The sequence below is a fragment of the Manis javanica genome, chromosome 4, assembly GCF_040802235.1.
Source record: "Manis javanica isolate MJ-LG chromosome 4, MJ_LKY, whole genome shotgun sequence".
Classification (NCBI taxonomy): Eukaryota; Metazoa; Chordata; class Mammalia; order Pholidota; family Manidae; genus Manis; species Manis javanica.
Window position 1 is genome coordinate 79,541,559 of NC_133159.1, and position 27,817 is coordinate 79,569,375.

At 48.6% G+C, this 27,817-nt stretch overlaps 1 protein-coding gene across 5 annotated transcripts in view; it reads right to left on the reverse strand.

Moving 5' to 3' along the window:
• The window catches only part of BCAR3 (BCAR3 adaptor protein, NSP family member), a 112,681-nt gene that overhangs the window by 38,111 nt on the left and 46,753 nt on the right, over positions 1–27,817 (reverse strand). The window contains exon 1 of one of the 5 annotated variants that reach the window (XM_073234307.1): positions 17,557–17,797. The exons of 3 other annotated variants lie outside the window; for them this stretch is intronic. In XM_073234307.1, the coding sequence (XP_073090408.1) occupies positions 17,557–17,640 (84 nt within the window). In that variant the 5' untranslated portion in view covers positions 17,641–17,797. Of the gene's footprint in view, positions 1–17,556; positions 17,798–27,817 lie in introns of those variants that run through there. One more of the 5 variants, XM_073234308.1, reaches the window with a different exon arrangement.

A 27,817-nucleotide genomic window follows, 5' to 3' on the forward strand; every position in this document is an offset into this window, starting at 1 on the left:
ATGAGATGCCTGCCTTACAGAATGGGTCACATGTGACTGTGACATCTGGCAGAATTCTGTAGGTGTCCCCCAAACAACCAGAACTTTTGCTAACAGTGCACCCTTCCACTTAACTGCTCCTGTGCAGGAGGAATTTGAATTTTCTCTTAAAATGCAGCCATTTCAGTCATGGCCTAGGTTAGTTTTGGGGTCTTTTGGGCTATAAAGTAAATTCTAGTAATTTAGCGTAACACAATAGTACCTCTGAGGCAATGATTTTATCCTGTCTGTGTGGTCCACAGTGTTCCCTGAAATTCTTGATCCCACGAATGCCCTAAGAATCCTCCTGTCCTTCCTTAGACTGAAAGGGCAAGCTCCCAGATTCTATTTCAGCCAATTGGGACCTGGATCCTATTTCACCCAATCAGAGCTTAGTCCCTCTCTCCCCTCCAGTCAGCAAGAACACCCACCACCCCTGGACCCTGCCAACTGACCAAAGCCACAACTCATCACCCCCCAACAATCCCCAGGCCCAGCCAATCAGCCAGAGCCATGGCCATCACCCCCCCCAAACAGCCCTGGAAACCCATAAAACCTTTGTTCTGGGGAAAACGCGCTCTCTTTCTCTGGCACCTGGCCACTGTGTTGGCACGGGTGTGAGATTGAGCTCAGGCTAGCTCGAATAAACGCTCTTTTGCTTTTGCATCGGTGTTGGCTCCTTGGTGGTCTCCTTGGGATTTGCAACTTTGGGCACAACAAGACTACACTCTGAGGAAAGGGCAGAAGAGATAAGTCCCCATTCCTGGAACAGTCACAGGCATTGCTAATTTATGCAGAGGCCACAGTTAAGTAGGAGACAGAGAGGGGGTTGCAGGTCCCAACACAGCAGCAGCTTCCAGCCTCAGGGAAACAAAGGACCAGGCATGGCATGCAAATCTGGCCCAGTTCCTACAGCCTTTTCTACTGGCTCATATTTTCCAACCCTCATTTGTGAAAATCTCATGTATCAATACCTTCTGAATTTGATGTGCCTCAAAGATTGGCAAGACCCAAGTCACTCCCCATTTTTCTGTTGGCACAGGACAGGGGGCATCTGGGACCCCAGAGCACATATAATACAGCCGTGCTTTCTTGGAAATTTACACTGAGTGGACGTGTAGTATTCAACTGGCCCTTTGGGTCTTACATTCTTCAATAGCCAGAGATGGCCCAAAAATGAATGATTGACTTCTCACCCAAATGCTGTAATTGTTACTAATGATCACATCATAGTCACATAACTTTTTCTCCACATTCGAATTCTCTGTTTGTCCCTTAACTTGAATTTCATTCCTAGAAGGTAAGTCTGATTGCTTGTTTCTTGAGATTCTTATCTTGAGGGAAGAAGGTGGCAGCTGGTGGATACAGGGTGGGGTTCTGCTGCAACTGCACCGGCGCCCACATAGCCGCTGCGCCAGCCTCCGCAGGAGCAGGAACTGGTAGGCTTGGGATGAAGCACATCCTGTGCACAGGCCTGGCCAGGTTCATTCCCGGGACCAAATTCACCCACGGCCACCATGAGAGAAAGGTGCAGGCAGGGTTCCTGTCTCCTACTCTAAGGCATGGCATGCCTGATTTTAATCCACCAGAAATTTGGGAATGGTTCTTTTTATGGGGGAGGGGGGTGTAAGTAAGAAAATGTACTATGCACATAAAATAAACAATAAGTATATGTTGAGCAAGGATGAGAGGAAAGGAGAGAGGAGGGCTGGTATCGTGGTTACCCACTTACATGGCTCCACTTCTGAAACCTCTCCCAGTCATTACATAAGACGTAGATATACTGAGAACTAGGGCAAGTGAGGGAGTGGATGAGGTCCCCATTTGTCCAACCAGGTTGAAGTTTACTTAGAAAATTCATAAGTTAGAAAACATGCAAGTTTCATGGAAATCTGAATCTGCCTACATCTTTCCCATCACTAGCATTTTAATAACCCTGATGCTAATCGATATTATAGCACAGTATTTCAGAGCACAGCCCCCTGTCCCCTCCATCCATAGACCACTGTACCACTGACGGGCCTTCAGGCAAGTGACTACCTCTCTGTAGAGCCTCAGGCTCCTGGTCTTCAAAATGGGGATAAAACATGTGGCAAGATGTCACTGAGATGAGATAGATCAACATCTGTAAAGCACTTAAAACACACCTTCACTGTTAGCACTGCTCACTGTTAAATTATAGAGTGCTCCTCTAGTTATATAAAATAAACAGTTCCCATTTGAGGTGTAGTATGCAAGGCATTAGGGGTCCGTGTCTGGGAGGGAGGCAGCAGAAGCAAGCAGCCCGGGGCTGTGTGAGGTCTGCTGGCTGCCTTGCACCAGTTTCCTTAGTCCTTTCAAGAAACCTCGCTGCCCACCTGCCCCAGCACCCTGGTCTGGTTACACACCCAGGACTGGTCCTAGCTTGCTGAGGCCGGCTCTGAAAATCATGCGTATCATTCTGAATCTGGAATGAACATCTTTACAGCCCCAACAAGTCTGGTCTTGACAGGCCGGAATAGCCAGAGCCAGGAGATGGTTGGAAAACACATTCTGGAGGTACAGAGTCAACTCTCACAGATGTGCTGGGAACCTTGATTAACAAGGAAACCCACACTTGAACAGTTCTCCAGGGAAGAAAAAAACTGTTTCAGCAGGGAGGAAGCGCGCTCAGGGTCTCTTCGCACAAGGGCTGTGTGACATGAGAGCCTGCATTTTAAATCAGGCACAACAATGGGAACTCATAGGAGGCATGCATTCCTAAATCCAGAGATGAGGGAGGTTTACGCATGCTGATCTGTGGGAAAGCCTCAGAGAACGCTGCGGAAACTCATTTGCATGTACAAGACAGTGGAGAGGATGAGAAAAAGATGGCATCTGCATTGAAATTAATATTTATTTCACTATGTCCTTGCCTGTAAAAAAATCCTCCCAGTTCCCATAGAATTTTAAATCATGCAATCACCACCAGAAAAGACCCAGTCCCCAGGCCCAGGAGCTGAGAGCGGAAAGGAGAGCGCTGCAGAGGCGCCATTTCATGGTTGCTGACAATCATAGCTGAGCCACTCACCAGCCATCCGGCTGTGAGCAGGGGGCAATGACTCGGACCCCACCTTCCCGAAGGCGCAGTCCCCTGGGAGCCCATGCACAGAGAGACACTTGGACACATTGCCGGGCTCTAGAGACACATTGCCTGGTCTTACCCCTGCCCTCCAGCCTGGAAAAGTTTCTCCACCCCTTTGTCTTTGTTTTTTCCTGTGTCAAATGAGAAAAGTCACTGTGTCCCTATGCCATGTCCCCATGCAGGGTGAGGAGGAGGAAGAAAAGGATGCAGAATCTCTTCTAGCCCTTCTCACAAAAAACCTGATGGGCTTCTTATGCCTCATTTCCACTCTCCCAGGGCTTAGACCTGGCCCTTGAGAATAAACTTGGGAATAGGAAGGGCATTTGGGGCATTTGAGCTAAGAGCAGCTGGGCTTGGTTGGGTGGAGGTTCTGGTTGGAGGAGAAGGCTGAGAAGGCAGAGGTTACATGCACGCGCGCACACACACACACACACACACACACACACACACACACACACACTCCAAGCATGTGGTTCAGACTCCACCTTCCCAGCCGTTGCTGGCTGACCCAGCTGAGGGGCCGCTGATGCAAGCTGGCCCAGTCAGAGTTCTTGGGATTTTTCTAAGTGGAACTGGGTGGGAAAGGCACTCCCCCAACTCTGGTGAAAATGTCATGAGACTGGAAGTATGGAGGCTGCTGCACCTCATACTAACCTACCACATGGATCAGATGGGGATGAGAGAATGAAATCAGCATGCAAGGAGGAGCAGGGATGTCGTATGTCCTGGGGCATACACATCCCTAAACCTCCGCTGACCACATCAATGAGTAAACTCCCGTTGTGACCTAAGCTAGTTAGCACCAGTCCTCTGAGCACCTGTACAAGGAGTCCTCGTCCAGGAAGGCAGGGAACAAACTCAGGGAAGTCAGACACTGGAAGCTGAGGGCTTAGACCTTCATGCTCCAGGGAGTGAGAGTCACTGAAAATCTTTGCACAGGAAGGCAACATGTACAAACAAAAGATGCTTTTGGACAGATCAGTCTGGCTGCAGTGAGCAGGTAGGACTGGACTGGGCTGGGTCTCAAGTACGCTCAAGATGCCCAGTCCCCATCTCCAGCCCCGAAGGTGGTGTCACGGCAGGGTACTTCCCAGAATCCACTTCCGGGCTTGGGTATCAGTATGGATCACAGAACTCATCTCCCCTGCAAGGCCTGCTCTTCCCCCCATCTCCCCATCACTGGCACCAACTCTGCCCTGGTTACTCAACTAGAATTCTTAGAATTGGCTTCCATTGATCAAGAAATTCCTGACTCTACCTCTTACCAACATCCATTCAAAGCCCCACTGAGGTTTACTCTGTTCTATTCTCCCTAAACTCTGCAATAGTCTCCTAACCATTTCCCTACCTCTCTATCTCTGGTCTTAAACCCTGCCACCTCCAAGGCCACAGACTTACCACATCCCTCCTGGCTCAGAGACCTTAGTTGAGGGGTGTCCCTACTAAATCCAGAGTCTCTTCTAGCCCTTCTCACAAAAAACCTGATGGGTTTCTTATGCCTCATTTCCACTCTCCCAGGGCTTAGACCTGGTCCATGGGGGACAGAGACCCCCACCCTCCCTTATCCCCTCAAATCCCCCAGCTTTGAATGCATTCCTTGCAACCCCAGTGAGCTGAACTGCCAACCCGGCCATACGCTGACCCCACATACAGGGAAGCCAGACGGAATTCACTAGGAGGACTAGATCACAAGAGGGCTGTGGAGGCCTATGTGAAAGAGCCTTGTGAACCCCCGGAAATAACTGACAGAGGCTTAATCTGTTGGGGAGATGGGCCAGGGTCCTGCCATTATGTAGTGGGGCCTATGAATCAGCAAATTTGGGGTATTAAGTTTTTACGACTTACTTGGGTCCACAGGTTGGTAAGGCCTGAGGAACACTAGTTATGCTCTGAAGGGCTCACAGTCACCTACAAATAAAAACTAAAGCCTTCCTAAGGCAGGCAGTGCCCTTCTCCATCCAGCCCTGAGCTTCCTTCCTAACTTGCACTGACGCAGATCCTGGGTCACAGGGACCTTCCGCGGCTCCCTGAATGCCCTGTCCCTTATGGCCCTCCTCCATGCCTCTTTCAGTCTGGCAGACGGTGTGACACCTCCAGAGGCAGTAGCTGTGCAGCCCGGCTGCAGCCCAGGCTGGACAATGGGGAGAGGACAGAGGGGAATCAGATGCTGCAGGCCGGGGCCTCAAGGGCCATACTAAATCAGTTTGATTTCATCTAAGGGGCAGGAACCTACCACCAGGCTCTAGGCAGGAGGCAAGGTGGCCCACCAGGGATGAGTTTTTTGTGGGCAGTAGCCACGTCTTATGACCTCCAGAGCCTAGCTTGGTGTCTGGCACATAGTGGGTGCCTAGTGAACACTCAGTGACTGGAGCCAAGCTTGCCTTCGTGCCCTCCATGTGGCTGCTTCTTGTTACTGGATGGGGAGAAAAGGACAGTTTGGAGGCTGGCAAGGACAAGTGACCCTGGCCAACTCTCTAGTAGTTTGTGTGTGTACATAGGGGCTGACAGTTCCCACTTCACAGGACTACCTGACTTGGGACAGTAAAGCACCCAGCACCTGGCCTGGCACATAGTCAGTGCTTGCTTCAAACAAAGATGATTCTTAGCCACAAAACTGAAAGTTATTTCACTAAAGAACTTTTTAAAAAAAGAATTATAAAATCCCTCAGAAGGTTTTAGAGCTATCTGGCCTTTGAGAATTTAGTTCTGATGTAATAAAAAAGCCAGAAGCTGGAACAACCAATTTTTACTCAGGCATAGTTGTTCATTTTGTTTATTTCAGTTCAAGGTGAATAGTTCTTGGGTGTTGAGTAGCTCTAACCAGTCCCATCTGTGCAGGGTAACACTGACTGCCTGTAAGAAGGCCCTTTCTCGTTGTGGCATGGATATATTTCTTGCTGAATTTTAAAAACTGAGATGATTTTCTAGTCATTCATTCTATGATCAAGCTGGCAATGACTTGTTTGAAATTAAGAAAGGAGGAAGGGAATGTATACTTGAACAGAGAAGGAGAGGCAGGGAGGGGAGGGAAAGAGGAGGGAGGGAGCAAGCTTCTGAGCTCTTCCATTCCAGTCCCGAGTGTCGGGCGCAGCACCCAGAACGCTGCCACCGGCTCAGCTCTCACGGAAGCTGCTTTTCTCCTGCTGCGGGTGGTTTATTCAGCCGAGGGAGAGGCCAAGGACCATCCAGGTCTTTCATCAAGCTGTACCGAGCAACCCCACAGGTCAGATTTTTTTAGAAATCTCATCCAGAAATTATGATCACAAACAAAATTATAAGTCTTACTGGCCTTCTGGCTCATCATGTAAGATCGGCCTGATTTCTGAGTGGAGCCTGCGCCCTCAGAGGAGCTGGGGGGAACCCCTGGGGCCGTGCCATCACTCGCCACCAGGCAGCCTGCACTGGGGCAGCACAGTTCAGAGGGACAGAGCCTCATTCCCAGACCCACTGGCCTCTGGCAAGACCCGCGAGGACGTGAGGGCTGCGTCATCACAACCCCCTGTGAAAATCATAAGCATGCCAAGGGACTGGGCTACCCCACTGGCAAGAAGCCCACTTCCAGTGACTACTACACAAAGCATTCTGAAGCCTTACTGAGGTCGCTAAGTCTAGGATCATCTTCCAAGTAAATCCACCTAAAAATGAGATTCTTTGGAGATTTCAGAAAGTCAGCTGTTTGAATCCCTGCCTTGTGCTGAATTCCAAGCAGTGGACCAATTTATTACCAAATTCCAAAGTATATCAAGGGCTTACAGAGATCCAATTGGCATTTTTACCATTGAAAACCTGCATAAATTGACATGAACCCACAGAATGAATAAATCCCAATTACTTCTGCCACTTTTAAGCCTGCCCATGGTCTAAAAAATAAAAATCCAGTTCTCTACAACTTTCAAACGACTGTTAGTACAAGTCCTTATTGGATATTTTTATCTGAGGTAATATTAGGAGAGGGCATTGCATTTGTGGCAATCCTAAGGCCTTGAAATAAACAGCTCCTATTTTGTGTTCTGCGTCACCTTTTATTGACACTCGCTGGCTTTACAGCTTGCCTGAAAATATTTTATTATAATTAACAGGTAAATGACAAAAGGCTTGAATTTACCAATCCAATATTTCCCATTAGGGTGTTAGGCTAGAAAAATAGTTTCTAATACTAATAACTGTGATTAAAGCCAAAACCTTTACTTAAGTAATCAATTAACTTTGTAAATAGAAGTCCAAAGAGAAAAAATGTCAAATTCAAATTTTCCATCTTTTATTTGGTAGACAAAAGCAAATGGTAGCCTGTACAATTAGGCACTTTAGCCTGGCCCAGCCCAGTGGGTAGTCATGTGGTGGCCTGGCCATTGGCTCCAGGACATGTTCATCACAATGACAATACATCTAAGGAGATGCCCTTCATGCACAGCCATGGAAAATATATATGGTGATTACAATAGCTGCCTTGCAGGTGGCAATAAAGCATCTTGAGGAAATGATGCCTTGTTCTAATTCACACAAGATACTTGTTGAGCTAACAGGAAAGAGGCTCTGAGTGTGTTCCCTGGGCCTCACTGCCTTTACGTGTTGGGCTCTTGACAAATGGGGACCTCTGGTCCCACCTGGGCCCCTTGTTCTGAGCCTCCTCCTTTCACTCCTCGCATTAAAACTCAGTGAAGCAGCCTTGGTAGGCAGCTTCCTAACCCACACATACTTCACCCTCTGGGCCAAAGTTCTGCAGAAATAATCAGAAAGTCAATATTAGATCAGGAGCTTGATAATCGTGGAACACTGTGCTTGCAATGACTTCACCCTCTTGGCTAAAGTTCTGCAGAAATAATCTGGAAGTCAGTTTTAAATAAGGAGCTTGATAGTCACTGAAAGCTGTGCCTCTGATTAAACTCAAGGACTCACTGTACCTGCAGCGGCCCCTTGGCCTCCTCCGCTAAATGCAGATGTGGGTAAGAAAGACTCCAGCGCCTGACAAGGGTTACAGCCTCTCTGAGGTGACAACATGCTGGGAGAGAATGTGTAGCCATCAACCACATGCAGTTTTCCTGCAGTTATCAGAGTTCTCTCTTATCTGAGGTCAGCAAGGGCTTCTGGCCCCTTCTGAAAGAGGAATCAATAGCAAAGAGATTTCATAAAATCTCTGTTAGGTTCTAGCATTCTGAAACACTTCAATTTATTTGATGTTAATGTTTAAGTAACTTGGCGATATAAATTTGTTTTCCAAATCCTGGAAAGAGTCACATCGTCAGCAAGGATTCTGCAGATGGGTATTGAAGACATTTTACCATTTTATAATTAGACCTATGTAATGTATCACACTTTACATCAGATTATCACACCAGTGCCACTAAAAACTGATTTGCAATTTGCTGTTAATTCAAGATGCTTCACTTTTTTTACTATATGTGATTTTTCTTTTCACAGGCAAGTGATGATACAGGAGCAATCAGGCCCTAATGCAGACAGGAGAGTGACATCAAACCCCCCTCAAGAGCCTGAATCCAAGAAATTTCGTTTTAATTACTATCAAACCTTATCAAATGCTTATTAAACGAGGCTCAGAAACTATGAAGAGAATAGCTGTGAATTTCTTGCTTATCAAGGTTCTGAGACATCCTCATTAAAAGTCTGCTTTCTGTGTGTGTGAATGGAAACGTCTAATTCAGTTTTAATTTCTGCAGACGGGAGACTTGAAGCAGTGCACCATCTAAGCAGGCAGCAGTAACTAATCCTCCATGTCAAGCTCATCACATTAGATTCATCCTGATCAGAGCCACAGCACCTCAGATGCTACGTTCCTGCTGCCTTTTAGCCAACCAGCCTCCTGGTAGTCTCCTCCATGCCTTCCCATCCTGTTTTTGCTTTTGATGCAGCTTTATTTTGATGGAACACTGAGGGACTGAAAACTTTCACTTAAGGAGACTGATTTTGGTCTGAAAACTGCAGGAAGGAATCTAAGTTTGGCAGAATGCAGCATGTCCCACACCAAGATATGTGGCTTCTGTCCCCCACAGAGGTCACCCAATGTGCTCAGCACACTCCTTAAGTTAAGACCTCCTTTCCCTCCTCCCTGCCCCACATGCCCCTTATCCTCTCGACAAAGCATTATATGGGATCCCTCAGTGCTCAGCTCCAAGGGGGTCTCACCTTTCCCCGGTAATAGATGAACTGAAACGTGATGAGATCTTCAAGAGGCCATTTGTTACCATCTCACCCTGCTGAAAGCTGCAGCAGGCACCTTTCTCTCTACATCAAATTTAGAGGATGACTTCACGGAACAGCTTGCCAAGGAGCAAACCACATTGTCCCCAGGAGGCAGCCCTGTACTTCAGTTCCTCCCAGTGAGAAATCGGATGTGCCACACTTAGGAGGAAGGCAGAAGGCCACTGACTGTTCTTAATCATCTATTGGGCTAGTGAAATAAAGGGCTTCAAATGAAAGCTGAGTACCAGTTCTGTGGACTGCCTCCTGTAAACTGTTCTGCTCCCTTTAGCCATATCCTCAAGTGACTCCTGATAATACTTCTTTCTCTCGCCAGGCTGGCACACAGGCTGAATGAGACAACACAAGTGAAAGATGAATCACTGGGTCTGGCAGTGAGTTCCCATTCAGTAATAGTAGTGCTTTGTTAACGTCTATGGAGAATGAAAAAACAGACCGCCCAGCCTAAGGCAGACCTCAAGATAAGGGTTTGAACACGAGCTGAATGCAAGAAGAGCTAAACCATATATCTCAACTATTGGTGATTCAACCTTGTTAATTCAACATCTTAAATTATGAGTGATTTGGTAGAACACAGCTGTTCACTAAAATATAAGAGTATCAGAAAACCAAAATTGACTTAATTCAAATACTCTCCTTAATTCACCTTGAATGAATGAGGCACTAATGAGTAAATGAAATACACTGTGATTGAAAGACACTGGGAGTTGTAATTAGAAGGAAAGATGAGATATGCCAAACACACAGAGGAAAACCCAATGATCAGAAAGCCTTCTGGCATGGGGTGTGGAATAAATGACTTTCCAAATTCTATTGTGACTAACAACTGTCTCAGAAATCAGCTTTGGGACAAAGCGCATCATGTGTCAGGGGTAAGTACATAGTAGGTTCTCAGTAAAACCTAATGATTTATCACAAGATGGGCTTTGGCCAAGCATCAACTCTACCACTTCCAACCTACAACTCACACACCACTTTAAAGGTATATTCTTCTTAGAGGAGCTCAAAGCCCTTGCTTGACATCCACTTATCTCATTTAATAGAAACTTTTTAAAAACACTAATACCATGCTAGAAGTCATGGCAGAAACAGGAAACAGCAAACAGCAGCTGGACTTAGAGGGACAAGACACCCAAAACAATAGAACTCAGATCACATGAATCAGCACAATGTCCCTGGGGTTAAACAGGGAGCAAGAATATTTGTATCTCCCAAGAGAAAAATATGACCAAGGCCTTGAATTTTCAGGATTTGCTCAGACTTAACAAGCAAGGGACTGACTGAAAACTAGAGTCCAAATCTCCCAAAGTATATAAGGAACTGGAAATGTTTAGTCTGTATATAGAAAAGACTTAAAGGAAACACAAAGACCATGTTGAAGTATCTGAAGGCTCAGGGTGGTACTGTCCCAATAGGACAGGTCAGATATTCTTGGTTCAACTCCCTAAGGCAACTAATCCAGAATCTCTCCTGTTTTATTTCTAGTTGTCACTCACACACCAACTAATATGGCCTCAGAATAGACATGCTTACAATATAAAGGGGAGAAATACCCCTGAAGGGCTATTATGCCCAATTGACTGCAGAGCAAGGTGGCCACTGTAGTGCACAGATTTTGACTCAATGTGAAGAGGGACCTTCTAGCAATCAAGGTTGTTCAAATGTGGAAATGTGTTGCTTTAAGGGCACAGTATACTCCCCATCTCTAAAATGTCAAATAGAAGGGTAAGGATGAAATCGTCTCCTATGAAGACCTAGGGCAGGATGACCAGTTAGGATTCTAAGCAAGAGATGATGAGGCCTGAGTTAGTGCAGTACTAGTGGCAGAGAGAGGAAGGAAGCAGGAAATGAGAGGATTGTTTAGGAGAGAAATCACAAAGACTTATAATTAATTAGACATGAAAGATGAATGGGGGGAACATGGACATTCTGGAAGAGGACAGCCACCAGCTCCCAATATAGAAGCACAAGAGGGGCACAGGTTTGCTCAGGAAGATTTACAGACCGAGGTGATGCGGGCCATCTGGGTGGAGTGGCTCACCAGGCGGAGAGATCCAGGCACTGTGAGGAATAGCAGGCTGGAGACAGCTCAAGAATGCTCACTATTGAGGGGCACCCTATGTCAACTGCCACCTAAGAGGTGGGGTGTAAGGGGCATGTTAAGCCTGGCTTTTAAGAGGCAGGCTAGAAAGAGAAACTGAAGACAGTGTCTGGACTGCTATGAGAAAAATATCATAGACCGGTGCCTTAAACAACATTTTTTTTTCACACTTCTAAAGGTTGGGAAGTCCAAGACCAGGGTGCCGGCAGATGCATGGTCTGGTGAAGGCCTGCTTCCTGGCTCATGGACAGCCCTCTGCATACTGCGTCCTCGCACTGCCACAGGTGCAAGAGTGCTCTCTGGGCTCTCTTACAAGGGCACTGATCCCATCCACGAGGGTTCTACCATCACGACCCATCACCTCCCAGAGCCCACTTCACATTCAGGGTTAGATTTCAACGTGAAGTCTTGGGGGACACAAACATTCAGTCCATACAATAGGCAGGACCAGTCAGGAAGGATCCAGGAGAAGCAGCAGAGCAGCGTCCTAGAGGCTGACAGGCGGACTTTCAGGAAGGGGCGGCCCCCTTGCCAAGCGCAGCAGAGTCCCGACACCATCAGAACAGAACAGCACGCAACGTCGGACCTGCCAAGGCCGCTGGCTGGACGAAGTGGCTGAGGGCCCGTGGGGCGTGAGGAAGTGGAGAAGGTGTTCATGAGCTTCTGGGTGGAGGAAGACAGGGAACAGGAAGGAAGACGTGGAAATGAGATTCCTGGTAGATGGGAAGGGCTGGAGTGCGTTTATAAGCTAGGAGGAGAGCACAGGAAAGAGGGACAGACTGAGGTCCCTGCGGAGAGACCAATGGAGAGGAGTCGTTGAGGAGGGGGTGGTTACGGGCAGGTGGCAGGGAGAGGGACACTTCATCCCCAGAGGCTGGAGGAAGGAAGCAAGGACCATGGACACGGCTGTGGGCACAGCTGCAGCTCGTGGGGGCAGGGTGGGGATGGAACTGTGCCTGAAGGTCTTAACTGCTGCTGTGAAGTAAAAAGCAAGATCTTATTATGAATGTTAAAAAAGGGCTTAAAGAGAAGGTGGAGGGAGGAAGATTGGAGTGAACTGAGCAAGGACAGACTGGGCTGATGGGAGGCCCCAAGGATACCGGCGTAAGTTAGGGGGGACGCTGGCTATGCTCCTCAGAATCATCCTACACACAAGTGTCCAACCCCAAACCTCACCCGCCCCCTCCAAACACACAGGCCTTATCTACTCCCATCTCCTTCCACTGCTGGGCTTCAGGAGCAAGGCCAGGATGCGAAGGAACACCTCTCCCCACTGCTCCTTGAGCAGCTGCTCAGTGTTACCTCCTCCAGGAAGATCCCTGCCCCGGGGCTGGATTAAACCTCTGCCAGTCACTGCAGGCTGTGTGTTCTCCCTGCTTCTGCACCTATCTCGCACCTCAGAGGGAGCTACTTGCATGGTCTTGAGACACAGAATTGCTCCCAGGGCAGGACCGTTCACTCTGTCCCCCCAGCACCCAGAGGCCCTCAGTACCCATGCTGGGCATGGGCAGGCGGGTGGGCAATGAACTCTGAGTGGGAGGCTGACGCTTTGGTCCCTCAAGCCTATGCCACCAAGAATCCAGGATTCCAGCTTGTTGGTTCTTTATGTGTAACTGCTTTTGTGAAAGTACACCTGTATTAGAGGACCCTGGGAAGAGCTGCTCTTCATACAAACAGATTGATCATAGCTCTTTCATAAGCCAGAGAAATAAGCTGTGACATTCTCATGGCCAGAGCCAGACTCCAGCAGTAGCCGTGGACGCAGGAAATCAGGTGAGGACAGTGACCCCATGAGGCTCCCCTCCCCTTCCCTCTCCCAGCAGCCCATGTCTCCTCTGCCATCCTGGATATGCCCAAATAAGCATCAGCTAAAAGGCCCAGAGCTGTTTCTGACATCTTTAAATGCAGCCACAGAGGCCTGGGTGGGCTGTGCCCTGCTGACCTCACATGGTGGTGCAGGAAGACCTCTGGCCAGAGTGCCCCGGCTCTCCAGTGTCTGCCCCAGTGCTTAGCATGGGCCCTTCTCTACAGTCCTGGAGGTGCTGGACCTGCTAACAGAACTTTCCCAGGATCCCAGTCCTGTCTCTGCTTCCCATCCACGTCTCTCCAACAAAAACAAGGCCTGGGCCAGGCTCCAAGCTCTGGGGTCTATCAGGAGGGGTGTGCTGGGACCCAGCCCCGTCAGGCACATTCTTCCCTAATGCTGAAGCCAGACCCCTGAAGCTCCCTGATGCCAATGAATGCATTTAGGTCTCTTTGAAAAAGCTGTGCTAGGCTTTTTTTGGAGGGCAGGAGGAAGACATGAACAACTAGCAGCCCCCACAAGGAGGGGCTGCGCCACTTGGGAAAGGCTTTTCCCACCTTGCACAGCTTGTGCTAAGGGTGCCTCAGCCCCACCAACAAGGCAACTCAGGCCGCTGTCACCACCAGGACAGGGCACCACCACCCACGATGTCACAGTGGTGGACAGACAAGGGACAGCAACAGGGAAGACAGGTGGGGCCTGCACTCTTCCACACTTGTCCCGACATAGGAAGGTGGTTTCTAGTGAAGACAAGTTCCAGGAGCTCCACCTCCAGGGATGGGCAGACTGTATACCTCAAGCTGTCATGTGCATTCAGAGATGCTCCAAGTATTTTCAGGGTACAAGTGAAATAATTTAAAGAAAAACAAAAGTCAACAACAGTAATAGTACCATTTAAGCTCTTCCCACCACAGACCACTTCATGGCTGTGAGGAGTCAAATCTACGTGTGGGAAGCATACGCTTGAAATTGGCTGCCTTCCAGCCAGGACTTGTTCTTGAGCAGATCACTGCCCCCGGACTTAGTGACTGGTCAGTGGAGACTTTATTAGCCCACGGCTCTATGCTCTGACCCCTCTGCATAGGCCCTTTCCGAAAGGAGGCTGCTCTGCACATGCCAGGTAAGTCTCGTCCCGGGTTCCCCGGGGGCTACCCGACAAAGCCACCCTGACTGTCCTCAGCAGCAAGTTTCAGCTCCTTTGCCCCCTACCCACACACAAGAAAAAATCAGAAACACGAGGCACCAGAAAGAGTAGGGATTTGTTCCCATTGCCAGTTCCAGAAATGGAATCTATTGTGCTCGTCGCCAAACTCCTCCTACAGTTCACTAGGACCTAAAGGCGGTTCTGCCTGCAGGAGAGTTACCTGTTCTCCAGAGACTAGTTCTGCAGCCTCCCTGAAGTCTCTCCTGAAAATTGAAGTTCACACTATTCTTTCCCAACTGAACTGTAAGCTGAAGCATTAATGTATACAAGATCACTTTGTTCCAGATTTCAATGGTCTTAATATGGTTTTATAGAAAGGATCATGCTCTTAAGGCCAGAAAACCTGACTTCTACTCCAGCTTCCCCACAAAATGGTCTGGTCAGTGGTCTCTAAGTCTCAGTTTCTCCCCTGTGGAACTGGGTAAACTACTGCACTGCCTGATGCAGAGAGCTTGTTTTGTGACTCCAGTGAGACGACTTGTGAAGAGACTTGGGCATTGGAAAGCCTTTGCAAATGGAACATGACACCATGACCTAACGCTGTGGTGGTTAAGTCCTTCAAAGGCAGGACCCAGACCTCAGTTGTTACCTACCCCCAACCCCCAACAGAGTGCTTGCACAGGGATGGGGCTACTGCATCCGACATTCAAGGACTTTCAAACTTGAATGCGCTTCACTGAGGTTATAGATCTGGAATTTCTTCATTCCAAACTCTTTTCCATTGGGTATAAGCAAAATAGCCTTTCCTTTTCTCACCCATGATCCAGTGTGCTTTTATGAACCTGGTGGGATGTTAAAGTCATGACCTCTACATCTCTGGCCTCTGCTCATGAGGGCCAGCAGTGATTGGAGAGCCATGATCCTCTCTCCATTCTGGGACCGCTATTTAATTCCTTTCCAGGGCCTTTGTATACAAGTCCATGAGGCCCCTAAATATATTCTGAATTCTGTAAAATCTCTGCACATGAGCTCTTTTTCCCTGAAAGCACCAGTTTGATTGGTCTCCTATGTAACGAAGGAGCTTTTATATTTTTAGTTTTCTTCCCATACAACAAACACTATTAATAACATTCTACTTTCTCCAGAGATGATATGGATTAGACCAAATGGAAAGTTACCATGGCTACCGCAGTGTTATTTTGGGTATGAGAAATTCATACCGAGGGAAGAGGCATACATGGTCAAGAACTGGAGCTTTATTTCCGCTTGGCTATCAGGCGATCAATCCCAATTTAATTTTGAAATGCTAATTGCATCCGAAACTAATTATAAGAGGCAAGACCTGAAACCCCTAATTAAAGTGGGAGTCAATAAAGCGGTGCAGCATTATCACTGGGGCAACACTGGCTGGATGAGGGATTTAAGCACAGGCAGATTTTCTTTCTCAGGTAACTATCTCAGCAAAACAAGACAGGGAAACACATCTTCAGGGTCAGTGGGAAACCCTAAGTTGGGTCTGAAGGCTTGGGTTTCTGCAGAGTGAGCAGGTCAGGCCTTCTCTCTGTGCTATGATGAAGTCACAAAAAAACTGGTGGTGGGATAGGAAGCCCAGGAGGAAAGGAGGGTACTTCTACCAGTAGTCAGCCACCAAAGGCAACCTTGGTGGGGAGATGGAGTAGTGGGGGGTGAGCTGAGGGGCAGCTGGTTCAGACTAACCCCACAGAGTGCTGTGCGGGCCGTGGAGGATGTAACTGCGGAGGAACAGGGGTATCCACACAGGCTTATCACTCAGACCCAGATATTTATGGGCTGTTTTCTCACATACCAAGTGCTGAGCTGTGCTTTTCTGAATTAGCAGAGGTGGCCTATGGAAGGACTGCTTTTAGAATGAAAATCTACTGCCAATCCTGAAGCGCATGGTTCCCTCTGGGACCTCCAGTCTATCTTTGACAGGTTAAAAATATTGTTAATGGAGTGACTTCATCTGCCTGATGCTAGAAAGATCCATATTTAGGCCAGAAATCACATGGTTCACATATTCCCCCACTGGGCTCTAGGACAGAAAGGGGATCCTAAATTAGGGAGGGGACACCTTTAACTGGTGACTCACTACTACTCCCCCTCCTCCAAATTCTGTGACAAAGAGACAAAAATGAACTTTGCCAAATGGTTAGAAAAGGTACTCTGAACATTCCCACAGGGCAGTGAAAGCAAAAGTCTATCCTCACCTCATTGTATATTTTTCTACAAAGGGGTCTTTCTCCCTTTAATAGATTTTCCTGGGTTTTTTTAAGCATTATTGAGGAGGAAGAAGCAATACTTCATAGCCTGTTGTGGCTTTTTCACTGGCACTGAGGAAATCCGCACCTCAGGAGAGGGGGCTGAGCCAGCAGGGTGGGAAGAATTTCTTGAGAGCATTGAGACTATTTCCCATGAAAAAATGAGGTTCACAGGCAGGCTGAGGCTGACAGGATATTTTCCAAAGTAGACAAACCCCAATATCAATGAGAGCCTATATTAATCTTAATTCTTGGTGTTGTCACAGGTGGGCAACATAGAACACAGCCTCATCTTGAATAAGTCAAATGAGGTTCTTTGAATATTTTCATCAAAATAGTAGCATATTGACATATTACACAAAACCTTTGGCATTGGCGTCTTGTAACAAAGGTTAAAAATGGGAGCAGTTAAGACTGTTCTGAATACTGAAATATTTTAGAAACCAGCTGTGACTTGGAAGGAGCTATTTGGTGGTTTCTGTACATTACACACATTATGGATGTAACGGGCCAGAGGGTTCAGCAGAGAGAGGCTCAGCCACTTCACGGTCATTATGAAAGAGGGAGGACAGATAGAGACAAAGAGAGGAAGAGGGAAAATAGTGAATTACTTTGGCAGAAATTTCAGCCCAAGGAGACTGGAAATGCCCTGGAAAACAGAGCTTGATCCCCAAACACAGGCAAGGAGCTCCCTTGTGTGGGGATGGATTCTGCTTCCAGGGCAGACACACCACTCACTTAGAGGCTTATAAAGATCCATCCAAGTCAAAGAAAGTGCCTCTGTTTCCACAGCCAGCAGGCTGCAAACTTTTTCTAGCACCTCATAGAAAACTAATGCTTTCAAGGCCCACAAAAGAATTTTAGATTACCTTATCTCAAAAGCACACCTACCTTGACTCCCAGGAAAGACTTGCGGTGGTAGAAGCAGCACAGGGCTGCCGAGAGGGTGTGAAAAGCATTGCATTCCTTAGGCATCTTTCAGTCTTGGGTCCCTGGACCACACACCTTCTCTGGGGTTAAGGGAAGGGGGGTTTGGGACGTTAGAGCCCCGGTCCCCCGCAGCAGCTGTGCTGCCCCTGCCCACAGTCCTGGTCCTGCGGCAGGGGAGTGAGGCGGCTCCTGCTCCCAGGCCAGGCTGGGACTTCTCCCTCCGCTGAAGCCAATACAATCCACTCGCTCAATTCTGGCAGGCTGGTGTCCAGCCTGCCATGCACACAGTGCCAGAAATTCTCATGTGACCAGACTTGCTTTCTGATGAAATTCTAACCTCTGTTAGAAGAGGCTTTGGGTTTTAGCTGTCCTCTCCATGTAGAGACCCGGCAGAAATCATCATCCCCCTCGGGCAGCCTTTGATTCCCAGGGCTTGAAGGCACCAGGCAATCTGCTCCTAGGGGCTTTGTCTGCTTGCCACCCCAGCACCTAGGGGCTAAGGGCGCACCTATCACACTACCTTGTGATGAGACAGAGGCTCTTTTGAGAGCAGGACCTAAAGGCAATCAGGGTGTGGCTTTCCCTTCAGAGCAATCCCGGAAGTCCTGAGAACCCTGGGTAGGACCCCTGTCTGCACCCTCCTAGCCTGCCCCCAGAACTATTTATTTTTAATTAGGATGCTCCTGGCAGCCAGTTTGCAGCTGATAATGCTGGCACAGCCATCACTATTGGCAAAGCAATATTGCCTTTTGGTGTTTAATTAGCAAGTCTGTCAGCAAACACCCAGAGTGCCCCATGTCCTCCCCACCTGGCCATGCAGTCTGTTGGGAGGATGGGGGAACACACAGCCTCTTCTGACCCAGCTGTTTGTCTCACTCCCCTCCTTCACTCTACGTACTTCACTTTAATTACCATCTGAACTTTAGTGCCACTCTGCTTAACCCAGATCCAGGGCTCGGACCTCACGTCCAATGCAGTCAGGCAATCCTCCTGCGCTAAGAGGCCTTTCCCCTTACAGAGAGCTGCTAACACCTTTAGGGGAAAGCGATTGCTTTTCCAGTTGGAGTGGATGCTCAATGACTCTTTTTTTTTTTTAATTTTAAATCAAACCCAGGTTCCTGCCTGTAGCTCTTCCTTTCCTACTATTCCAAATATTAACTTTCTGTGGCTTTGACACTAAAAAATGGAATGTGTCCTGAAGTTTTCTAAAACTTCAAGCAGGCAGAAACTTGTAATGAGAAAGAAACAGAACCTATTCAGTCCAGAAAGGAACAACACCAGATGAGGCATGAGGGAGGTATGAGAAATATCCAGCAGGATTAGTGTCAAATCCTCAGGAGGCCTCGGCCTTTGGACTAGGTCAAGTCGGCCTGTAAAAATAGAAAACTGTTTGTTCAATCCCTGGGGAGCAGCTTCTGTGCTTGAACGAAGGCTGTGGAGAGAGAGCTCACACTGCCAGTGGGGTAGAGGCTGAGCCTAATAAACACGCAGAACGTGGGGAAGTTGCTGCAAAGGGTCTGTCACCACAGAACAATAAGGGGAGGACTGACTTCCTTTCTGCTCTCTTAACCGGTTCCTCCCTCACTCCTTTTCCTCCAGATCCTGGAGGTCAGATGTGCAGTCCCTTGGGGCTCCTGGGACCTGGGAAGTCCACCGCAAACCTGGAAGGAAGCCGAGGGTGGTAGAACTCATGGGGTTTCTGAGCTGCAGCAGTCTTAGCAAATGTCGTTGGAGGGTCCATACTGCCCTCCAAGTTCCATGTATTACCCACTGGGAAGCATGGTCTCTGCCCTCATTTCTGTTGGATGGAGTCCAAAGGGTAAGTGCAGATGAGCGGCCAGGACCCAGGCCCAGCAGTTTTGTGGGGATGACTCACCATCAGGCCAATAGCCACCAGGTAAGCGGCCCAGTTTTCACCCTGGGCAGGAAACAACCAGCTCTGTCCGGCTAAGAAACTCCCCAACAGGCTAAAAACACCCTCCCAGACCTGGGAAATGAAGGGAAGCAGCTCCTTAAATTCTGCACAGAAATTCTGACATTAGTCAGCCAAAGCCCCTAAATTCAGAAAGTATGAGTGAAGTGCAGTCTCGAGAGAAAATATGCAAGTAACTCAGACACAAAAATGACACAGAATTATGTAGTCAAGTGCTCTAGGGCCAGCGCAAAAGCAAAACAGAAGACCCACTGTAGAATCACAGCTCATGTCCCCTGGGGCTTTCCTTCTTTACTCTAAGAAATGTCTCCAAGACGCCCAAAGAATTGGTTCTGTCAGGATAAAGAATGGGCTAATGTTATTAGGTAACTGTTTCTGAAAGTTTTTATTTTTTTTCTTCCATACCCAAAATAATTTCTAAAGCAACACTCAAAGGTTTTAATCAATTTTCTCCCAAAATGGCCAAGGAGAGAGAATGAAACAAGGTGTTTGTTATTGCAACTGAAGATGATAATTGCATAAATTCGCAAAGTGTCCATCACTGACTTGCTATGCTTTTAAATGTCTTCCATCCACCTTGATCAATTCCCCCAGTTTGCTCCACAATGAATATTCTATTCTAGTTACAAAGAAAGAAAGGACCCGAAGGGCAGCATGGCACTTGGCAGAGAACAAAGGACCAGGGACTCCAGCCCGTGACTGCAGAACCTGGTATCTGATCACGTGGAGACACAAATAAAAGATTTTTAAATGCCTTGTAATTAAACCTGTTACATAACCTGGGGCAGGGGGTCACTCTGGTGATTTGGTCCATGTGATTTAGGACCAGTCAAATCTGGATTCAGGGTGTTCTAAACACCATGCCCTTCTGGAGACAGGGTTCAGTGTCTGCACAAATTTGACTGGTCCTAACACCATGCTCTTCTGGGGACAGGGCTCGGTGTCTGCAATGCAACCCCAGGACTGATGGTGGGTGGTGGGGAGCAGGCAGCAGAAATCCTGTAAAACTGTGCTCTCACACGCCCTCTCAGGCCTCCTGGGACACTCTTGCTCTGCATCAAGGACAACACCTGTGAATGAAGCCAGAGCTGGGCAGCCAGGTGGACCCTTCAAGGAAATCCCTATGATCTCAGATCAAATGTTGCCCAGCCCATCTGGGAGAAGTGTTAAAGCAGGCAGGAGGGGAGCCCCTGCACCAGTGTGGCCCTCAGTGACTCTTTGCTCAGGCAGCCCTAACACTAACCTGCCCTATTTAGTAACCATGGAAACAGAAGCTGACTGCCAGCCACAGTCCACAGACATGTGCTTCCTGTCGGCAGCAGCCCTCTGACTGACAGAGGCTGAGAATGCTCAGAGTCCCTCCCCTAAGTGCCACAGTGCCCTCTAGAAGATCAGGCTCAGAGAGAGGGTCCACCTGGGAACGTCCACCTGGGTCCACCTGGGACATGGCACGAGGGAAAGGTCTGTGGGGAGAAAGACATGCCTACCCAGGATCTGCTTTCTCTGTTTCAGGGCAACCAGGAAAACAGTGCTGTCAGTACGCCCCACTCCCTCCCCAAAGCCAGCCAGAAGCAGGCATGCAGCCTCACATGGCTGAGCTGCCAAGCAGCCCTGTGACAGGGACTCCACCCACAGCAGCGGCAGACTGCACTGGGGTGCAGGTCCAAGGCTGCAAGGCCTGGCTTGTCCCCGCCCACAGGGACACAGTCCCAACGTCAGTCAAGGGGTGAAAAACAGTCTCTGTGGTCAAAACAGCCGGACTTCTCATGGCACTACTGAGACTTTGCCTCCCGGAAGGTGGACCCTTCCTCCCTTTTTGCCTCGAGTAAACCCAGCAACTGGGTTGTTGGTGAACATACAGATTTAGTGAGCTAGGGGGTAAGGCTGATGCTACCAACTCCACTTCTCCTGGTGCCCTAGGAAGCAGGGAATGCTAACCGCAACTGGCCCAACCCTAAATATCCAAGGTGACCATCTGCAGGCTCAGCTCCTTCAAGAGTGGCAAGCACGTGCCTGAGAAGCCCTGGGCCAGGAAAGGGGCACGTTTATCAGCACTCCTGCTCCCCAAAGCTTCCAGGGACCCGGTCTGTGCTGTGATTCTGAGAACAGTAAAGCAGGCAGTGAGGTGGTGGGAGAGGAGCTCAAGCATCTCAGAGCACCCCTGCCCATCACAGGAAAGCAACAGGGCTGGTGGAGAACTGCCGACAAACACTGCTGAAGGAGAGGCTGTCAGGGCAGAAGGCAGCCCTGCGTAAGGCCAGGCTCAGCAGTTCTGAAAGCAGCCAAAAGCAGTTCAACACATTTTCCTCTATGCAAAGGCTATTTGTTTCTTGCTCCAAAAGGGAATGTACACTAGACTGGGTGGGTGGAGGGCAAGGAAGGCTGAGCTCTCAGGACTACTTTGTACATAGCTGTAGACCAGCGTGTTTGCTGTGCACAGCTCTGCCTGCCGGTGGGCCAGATTTCTCAAGGGGATGAAAGAGTGTCGCTGTTACATGGTCTCTGCCCGGAAGGAGGACCGACCTGCCTAGCACAGAAACAAAGAGACTCAGGACACTATGCATAGACTTTTCTCTACTGTGCCCTATGTCCCCCACAAATTTCTGTTTCTCTAAATCGCTATTAAAATTGAATAACTGATCATGTGAGGCAAAATTAGGTGAGCATCTGGCCCTGACTTTGCTTTCTTGCACTATCACATATAATTCCATCCCACACATCCCTCCACCACCACCACCTATTACCTGATATCCCAGAATTCCCATATTATACAAACTCAATTTTTTGTTTTTAGCATTAAGGCAAAATTAAAAGAACATGCATGGGGCATAATTCTAACCTCTTAAACAGCAAACTCAGGCTTTGTGACAGTCTCAGCCTTCTTTGAGAATCTGAGAACCATGGACCCCTCCTCCCAGAACAAAAGGCAATGTTTTATGTATAATTACAGGGGATTTCTGTGTCCCCTGAAGCCCCTCTATACCCCTGGGAGTTCTATTCGTCACAGTGATCTGCCAGCCACCTCCCAGCTTCCTGCCATTCTGCACTCAGCTTCACACTCAGAGCATGCACTGGTTTCTCCAGTCACAGCAGCTCCTAGGTTTTCTTTGGTGTATACTTTTCTTTCCCCTTTCTTCCACTTCTGGTAAGCCAGGCCCAGCTATGCTGCCTCCCTTCTGCACTGCTACTGGCTCCAGCTCATGAGCACTTCTGCACAATGATACCTTCCAAAACTGAGGTGGGAGACACATAGTCACATGTCTCAGAGGTAACACTGGGAGGTAGCTGGGTAGAGGGAGAGCCTGGGTGGGTCAAGTCTAGTAAGCTGGGTGACCTTAGGAAATTTCTTAACCTCTCTAAGCCTCAGTTTCCTCCTCCAACTTAACCAGGCTTTTATGAAGCTCAAGTAAGATCACTCATAAAGAGTCTGGCACCCCGCTCACAGTGGGCACTCAGCAAAGGTGAGCTTCCCTTCCCCTTCAAAGGAAGGAATGAGTCCCCTCCCCTCAACTCCTTCCTCCTGCAGTATACATGCCCAATCTCACCCAAACGTCAGGCCCCACAGGAAGAGTGAACTACTCTGCCCTGAGCCGCCAATGGGCCAGGTGGCACTGCGGTGACTCTTGAACCTTGAAAGCCAGGGAACAACAAGGAGTTTAAGAATTTTTTCAGCCTTAAAATATTTGCATCCTTTCAATTTTAAGAACTCATATTAAAATTGCACATACTTTTTTAATCACACTTGCTCAGATGTCTCAGATAGCGTCTTTGTCATCTGGGGACTGGCTTGTTTTGACAGGCATCCTGTGTGTCTGCAGCGTCGGCCCACTTGGCTCCCACCCAGGGGAACACCTGGGTCCACCTACGACTACCGAGTCTCAGCTACCCCTGTCCCAGCCAGTCTGACTGTAGATCCCGGGCCCCCCTACAGGGTCTGCGTTCCCTCCTTTCCCCATTTCCTCACATCAAGTTGGCTGCAGAGCAGGGTTTCAGCCTGTGTGCTGCCTGGATGCCCTGCCGGATGCTCCTCCGCCCTTACCCCCCACGCCCTGCCTCGCCCTCCAGGCCTTTGCGCCAGGCCTAAACCACGTAAGTCCAGAGTTCCCAGAGGACCACGCCGTTACCTGGCTCCTCTAGATTTCACTGGATACTCTGATGCCAACCATGTCTGGAATTAGGATGATGCCTGGCATGGCCCCAGGATGCTATCCCTGCTCTGCCCAGCTACCCTCTCTAGACTTTCTGCACACTGCCAGATTCTGCCTTCTGCCCATACCTCTTCCTCTCCAGCCTCTAGTGGCAGGAATTGCTAGAGTTACAGTGCATTCTTCCAATGCCTCCACGCCCATCTCCCACCTAGAAAGGTTACCAAATGTCTGAGTGGATGAAGCAGGCATGAAGGAATGCTTAAGGCAGGAACCCTGGGGTGCAGGGTGGGGTCAGCACCAGGTGAGTGGTGAAGTCAGGACTAACCCTACTCAACACAGCCTTGAAAGCCGGCCTAAATAAAACACAAATGATCCTATTAATCCCTTCTCTGTTTGCAAGCAAATTCCAGCCACCTGAATGAAATATTTCAGTGGGAAAATATGTTTTCATGGGAAAACTGATCATGCGCATATCAAAATGACATACTGGATAATTTTGCATCCTGTCCAAAGAGCTATGTGAATCAGTCCATGAGGAGTTCTTAACCTGGGGGTGGATGGGGCTTCCATGAGCCAACAGAAATCACATGCAAACTGTTGAGCGAGCATCTGCTCATTGAGGTGAGGGGGTCTACGGCTTTTACCCAATTTTCAGAGTCATGTGATCTAAAAATCCACACTGATTCAGGAAGACTTTCAGTGGCTCCTAAAAATGTGACTGCTGATGGTGTTACTTGATCTTCTTTCTAGTGGAGAAAGAAGTAAGGCGAACCCCTGGTCCTCAGGGACCTGAACGAACAGGTAAAGCCCCCTGGCTACCCTGGGTGCAGGCAGGCCTTGGCAGGGCTGAGGTTGGGAAAAAGGAGAGGCAGCAAGCCTGGGGGCAGGTGGTGCCACTTTCCTTTCTGCTGCTAGAGTGGTTGTGACACCTGTGAGAGGAGGGGACCCCTTTGCCCAGCTTCACCCAGGTGGAAGGGCCTTGTCTGCACACCATACTTAATATTACCACTAAATGCAGAAGAGCTACGTTTGGTTCGCAGCAACCCCTCCCCAGTGTCAGGCTGTAGGGACGCATCCCCAGAAGACTGCTGCAGCCACAGACATCCTTCCACCTCTCAGAGCCCCATGTGCAAGGCCCCAAGAGCCAGCACTCACACAGGGAATTCTGACCACAGTGCGTATTTAACACACTAGGAGACACATGTTATTACCTCCATTTCACATATGAGATTAGACAGTTCTCAGAGTTAATAATTAAAACAACTACGAATCAGAATGGCTGAACCTGTCAAGTGTGATAATGGAAGCAGGGACACCACCTGGTTGCCTGGAGCACCTTATCTTGTGCAAATCCAAAGGGTGGAACTGTGGCTGCTGCAACAACGCCCTTCTTCCAATGGAGTGGCGGACACTCTTGGCAACAGGACAGCATGTCTCATCTGAATATCCCTCATCAGAGATTCTAGTCCATTCCTTACTGATGGGAAAGGGCAGGACATGTCCAGATGGATGCTGAGGCCAGAACCTGAGAAGAGCCGGGAGGCAGCTGAGCCCCATAGCACAGGTGATGACTGGAGGTGAAGGGACCACCACCTCTGTCGTATATGGAGCCCACAGCTGGGCCCAGCTCTCTACAGGAAAGGGCCAACTCAGAGGGTGTGGTGCTTGGAAAGGACTGTATTGATTACCAGCCAGTTTCTTCATTTCCTAAGGCAATCAGCTGCCAAGCACAATGCTAGCTACAGAAGTGACGTAGAAAGTCAACACCACTGGTGCCCAGGGTGGGGACAATGGGTTCCTTCTGTCAGTGGTTCAAAGGACAATACAATCCCTGGCTTTGCAGTGTGTACCCAGAGTGGTGGGAGGACAGGGGGGAGGAAAGGAGAGTTTCCAGGAGAGCAGCAGGAACCCGCCCAGACCAACCTCCAGGACCACCACCCCAGCCTCAGAGTTGGGCTACTTGTGACAACCGCTGCAGGGACTTCTCCAAAGCCAAAGGATAAGGGGAATCCATAGCCCCTCTGCCCTGCACCCCTATTACTTCTGTAACAGTGTAGAGCTGACAGACTGGGAGGCAATGGGTCTCTAGCACGTAAATAAACCAGGAGGGAGATAAGCTAGAGAAAGATGAGTATGGGACTTGGAAAGATCAAAAAGGAAGTAAAACCTAGTATTCATGTGCTGACATTTCACATATGTACCCTATGTACACAGACAGAAGTAGAAATATAGCCTAATATATTTCCAATCCTGAAAACCCCGGGGAAAAATTGCGTAAATAGCAGATAGTGGTTATGATGTCATAGGCTTTACCCTGTGACATGTATATTCGCCCTTTTAATGAATGTGTCAGCCAATCCAAATACTGAACACTAAAAAGTCCAGGAGTGGAAATGTGACCTAAGTTAGACCAGAGTCCTTCCCTGGGATTTCAAAAAGAGCAGGGGGAGCTCCCTTTTTCCCCTTGGATCACAGGCTTTAAGATTCTAAGCTAGGGAAGCCTATGGCCTGGTGCCCACCAGGAGAAGCTCATCTGAGGGAATGCAGCCAATATGCTGAGAGGACACACAAGGACTTATTGTGCAGTTGTTTTCCTTCTTCAGAACAGTCATCCACCTTGCCCTGCCCTTCCCAGTGGGGAGCTCCTTAGCTCACATGATTGGTTCAAGAGTTTACAGGTTCATCTTATCAGTGAGAGATTAGGTAAAACTTGAGATGGAGATATAATACACTGTGTTGGGCTCCACCAGAGTTCACAGGCATAAGATGTGATCTCTATATCTGAGAAACACTAAAAAGAAGCCAACATAAACTTATGTTACATGAAAACATGTAGAATACACACCCATTAATAATAGGGCCGTGCACTCATGTTTCAGTGATGGGTGGAAATTAATGGTGTTTGACAGCCTATGCCAAGGCTATGCCATGAAAGAACTGAATTGTCTTTGAGTTTTCAAGGCTAAAGCAGACCTGAGTTTGCCTCTAGGGAAAGGGATTCATGGAGTTGGAATGTTCTGTGCCACTGAATGTAGGTGTCAGTTTTGCTCCTACACCCAGTTCCCCTCCCAGGCTAAGGGAAAACACTAATGAATGGCTCACTCCACCCTGCTTATGCAGGCAACAGCACCACCATAAGTGTCTGGAGGATATTTCCAAAGGCTCAACCTAATTCAGAGGTACTGTAGGAGACAGTGCCTACTAAGGCCAGGTGGACTTCACTAGCTATAACTGATTACCTGGGAGGGTAACTCTTATAACTTTAATCTCGGTCAAAGGAAAGGGAATTTGCATCATCCCCAAATTATATTCAGATCTTCCCAAGTTTGCTCCTTATGTACTCCTCAGGTTGACATGACCTGGAAGGAGCCTCAGAGCCCTGCTTTTCAGTCTGAGTGGCCGGCCCCATGAGCTTCCTTTATCCACTGCTATTGCTCTATTTAGCCCAGTGAGGAGCCCAAGCTCCAACCCTATTTTCCAGCAGCAGTTATTGAAGCACGCATTAATATGGTCTGCGTCCTTGTCTGTTGGCCTTGGAGACCATGGCTTATTCACTGTTGTCACTCCAAAGCCCAGCACAATGCCTGAACAGGATAGGGCCAGTGAATGTTTGGGGATAGTACAGGGATCCTCAGTTTAGGTCCACAGACCCCCTGGAAGTAGGATGCACAGTAAGTATGCATGCATATTTCTAGTCACAGGGTTCTCATTCATCATATTTGCAAGAAGATCCTCCCTCAAATAGTTAAGAACACTGAGGCATGAGATGTGACTCGCCACACAGGGTTATGGTCCTCATTGTATGAACCGGCCTTGCCATCCCTGCAGCTGAATTAGGGCTGGTTCCCTCAGCAGCCCTCAGAAGCACCTCACCCCCTCGACTGTGACCTATGGGTTCCCAAATGGGAAGAGACTCCCAGAATACAGTGATTCCCAACTCCTACTACCGGAGCTCTGTGTGAGCTATCCTTGAATGCTCTGCATACTTGGAGATAAGAGGATGCAGCCTTGTTCCATACAGGCTCTTTACAGTAAAGACCACGAGGAGACAAATGGGAGGAAACTGGGCCATAATGGACTCTTCAGGACCACACAGACTCCTCAAAAACCACCCACCTGGGCCTGGGAAAAATAAGAATTC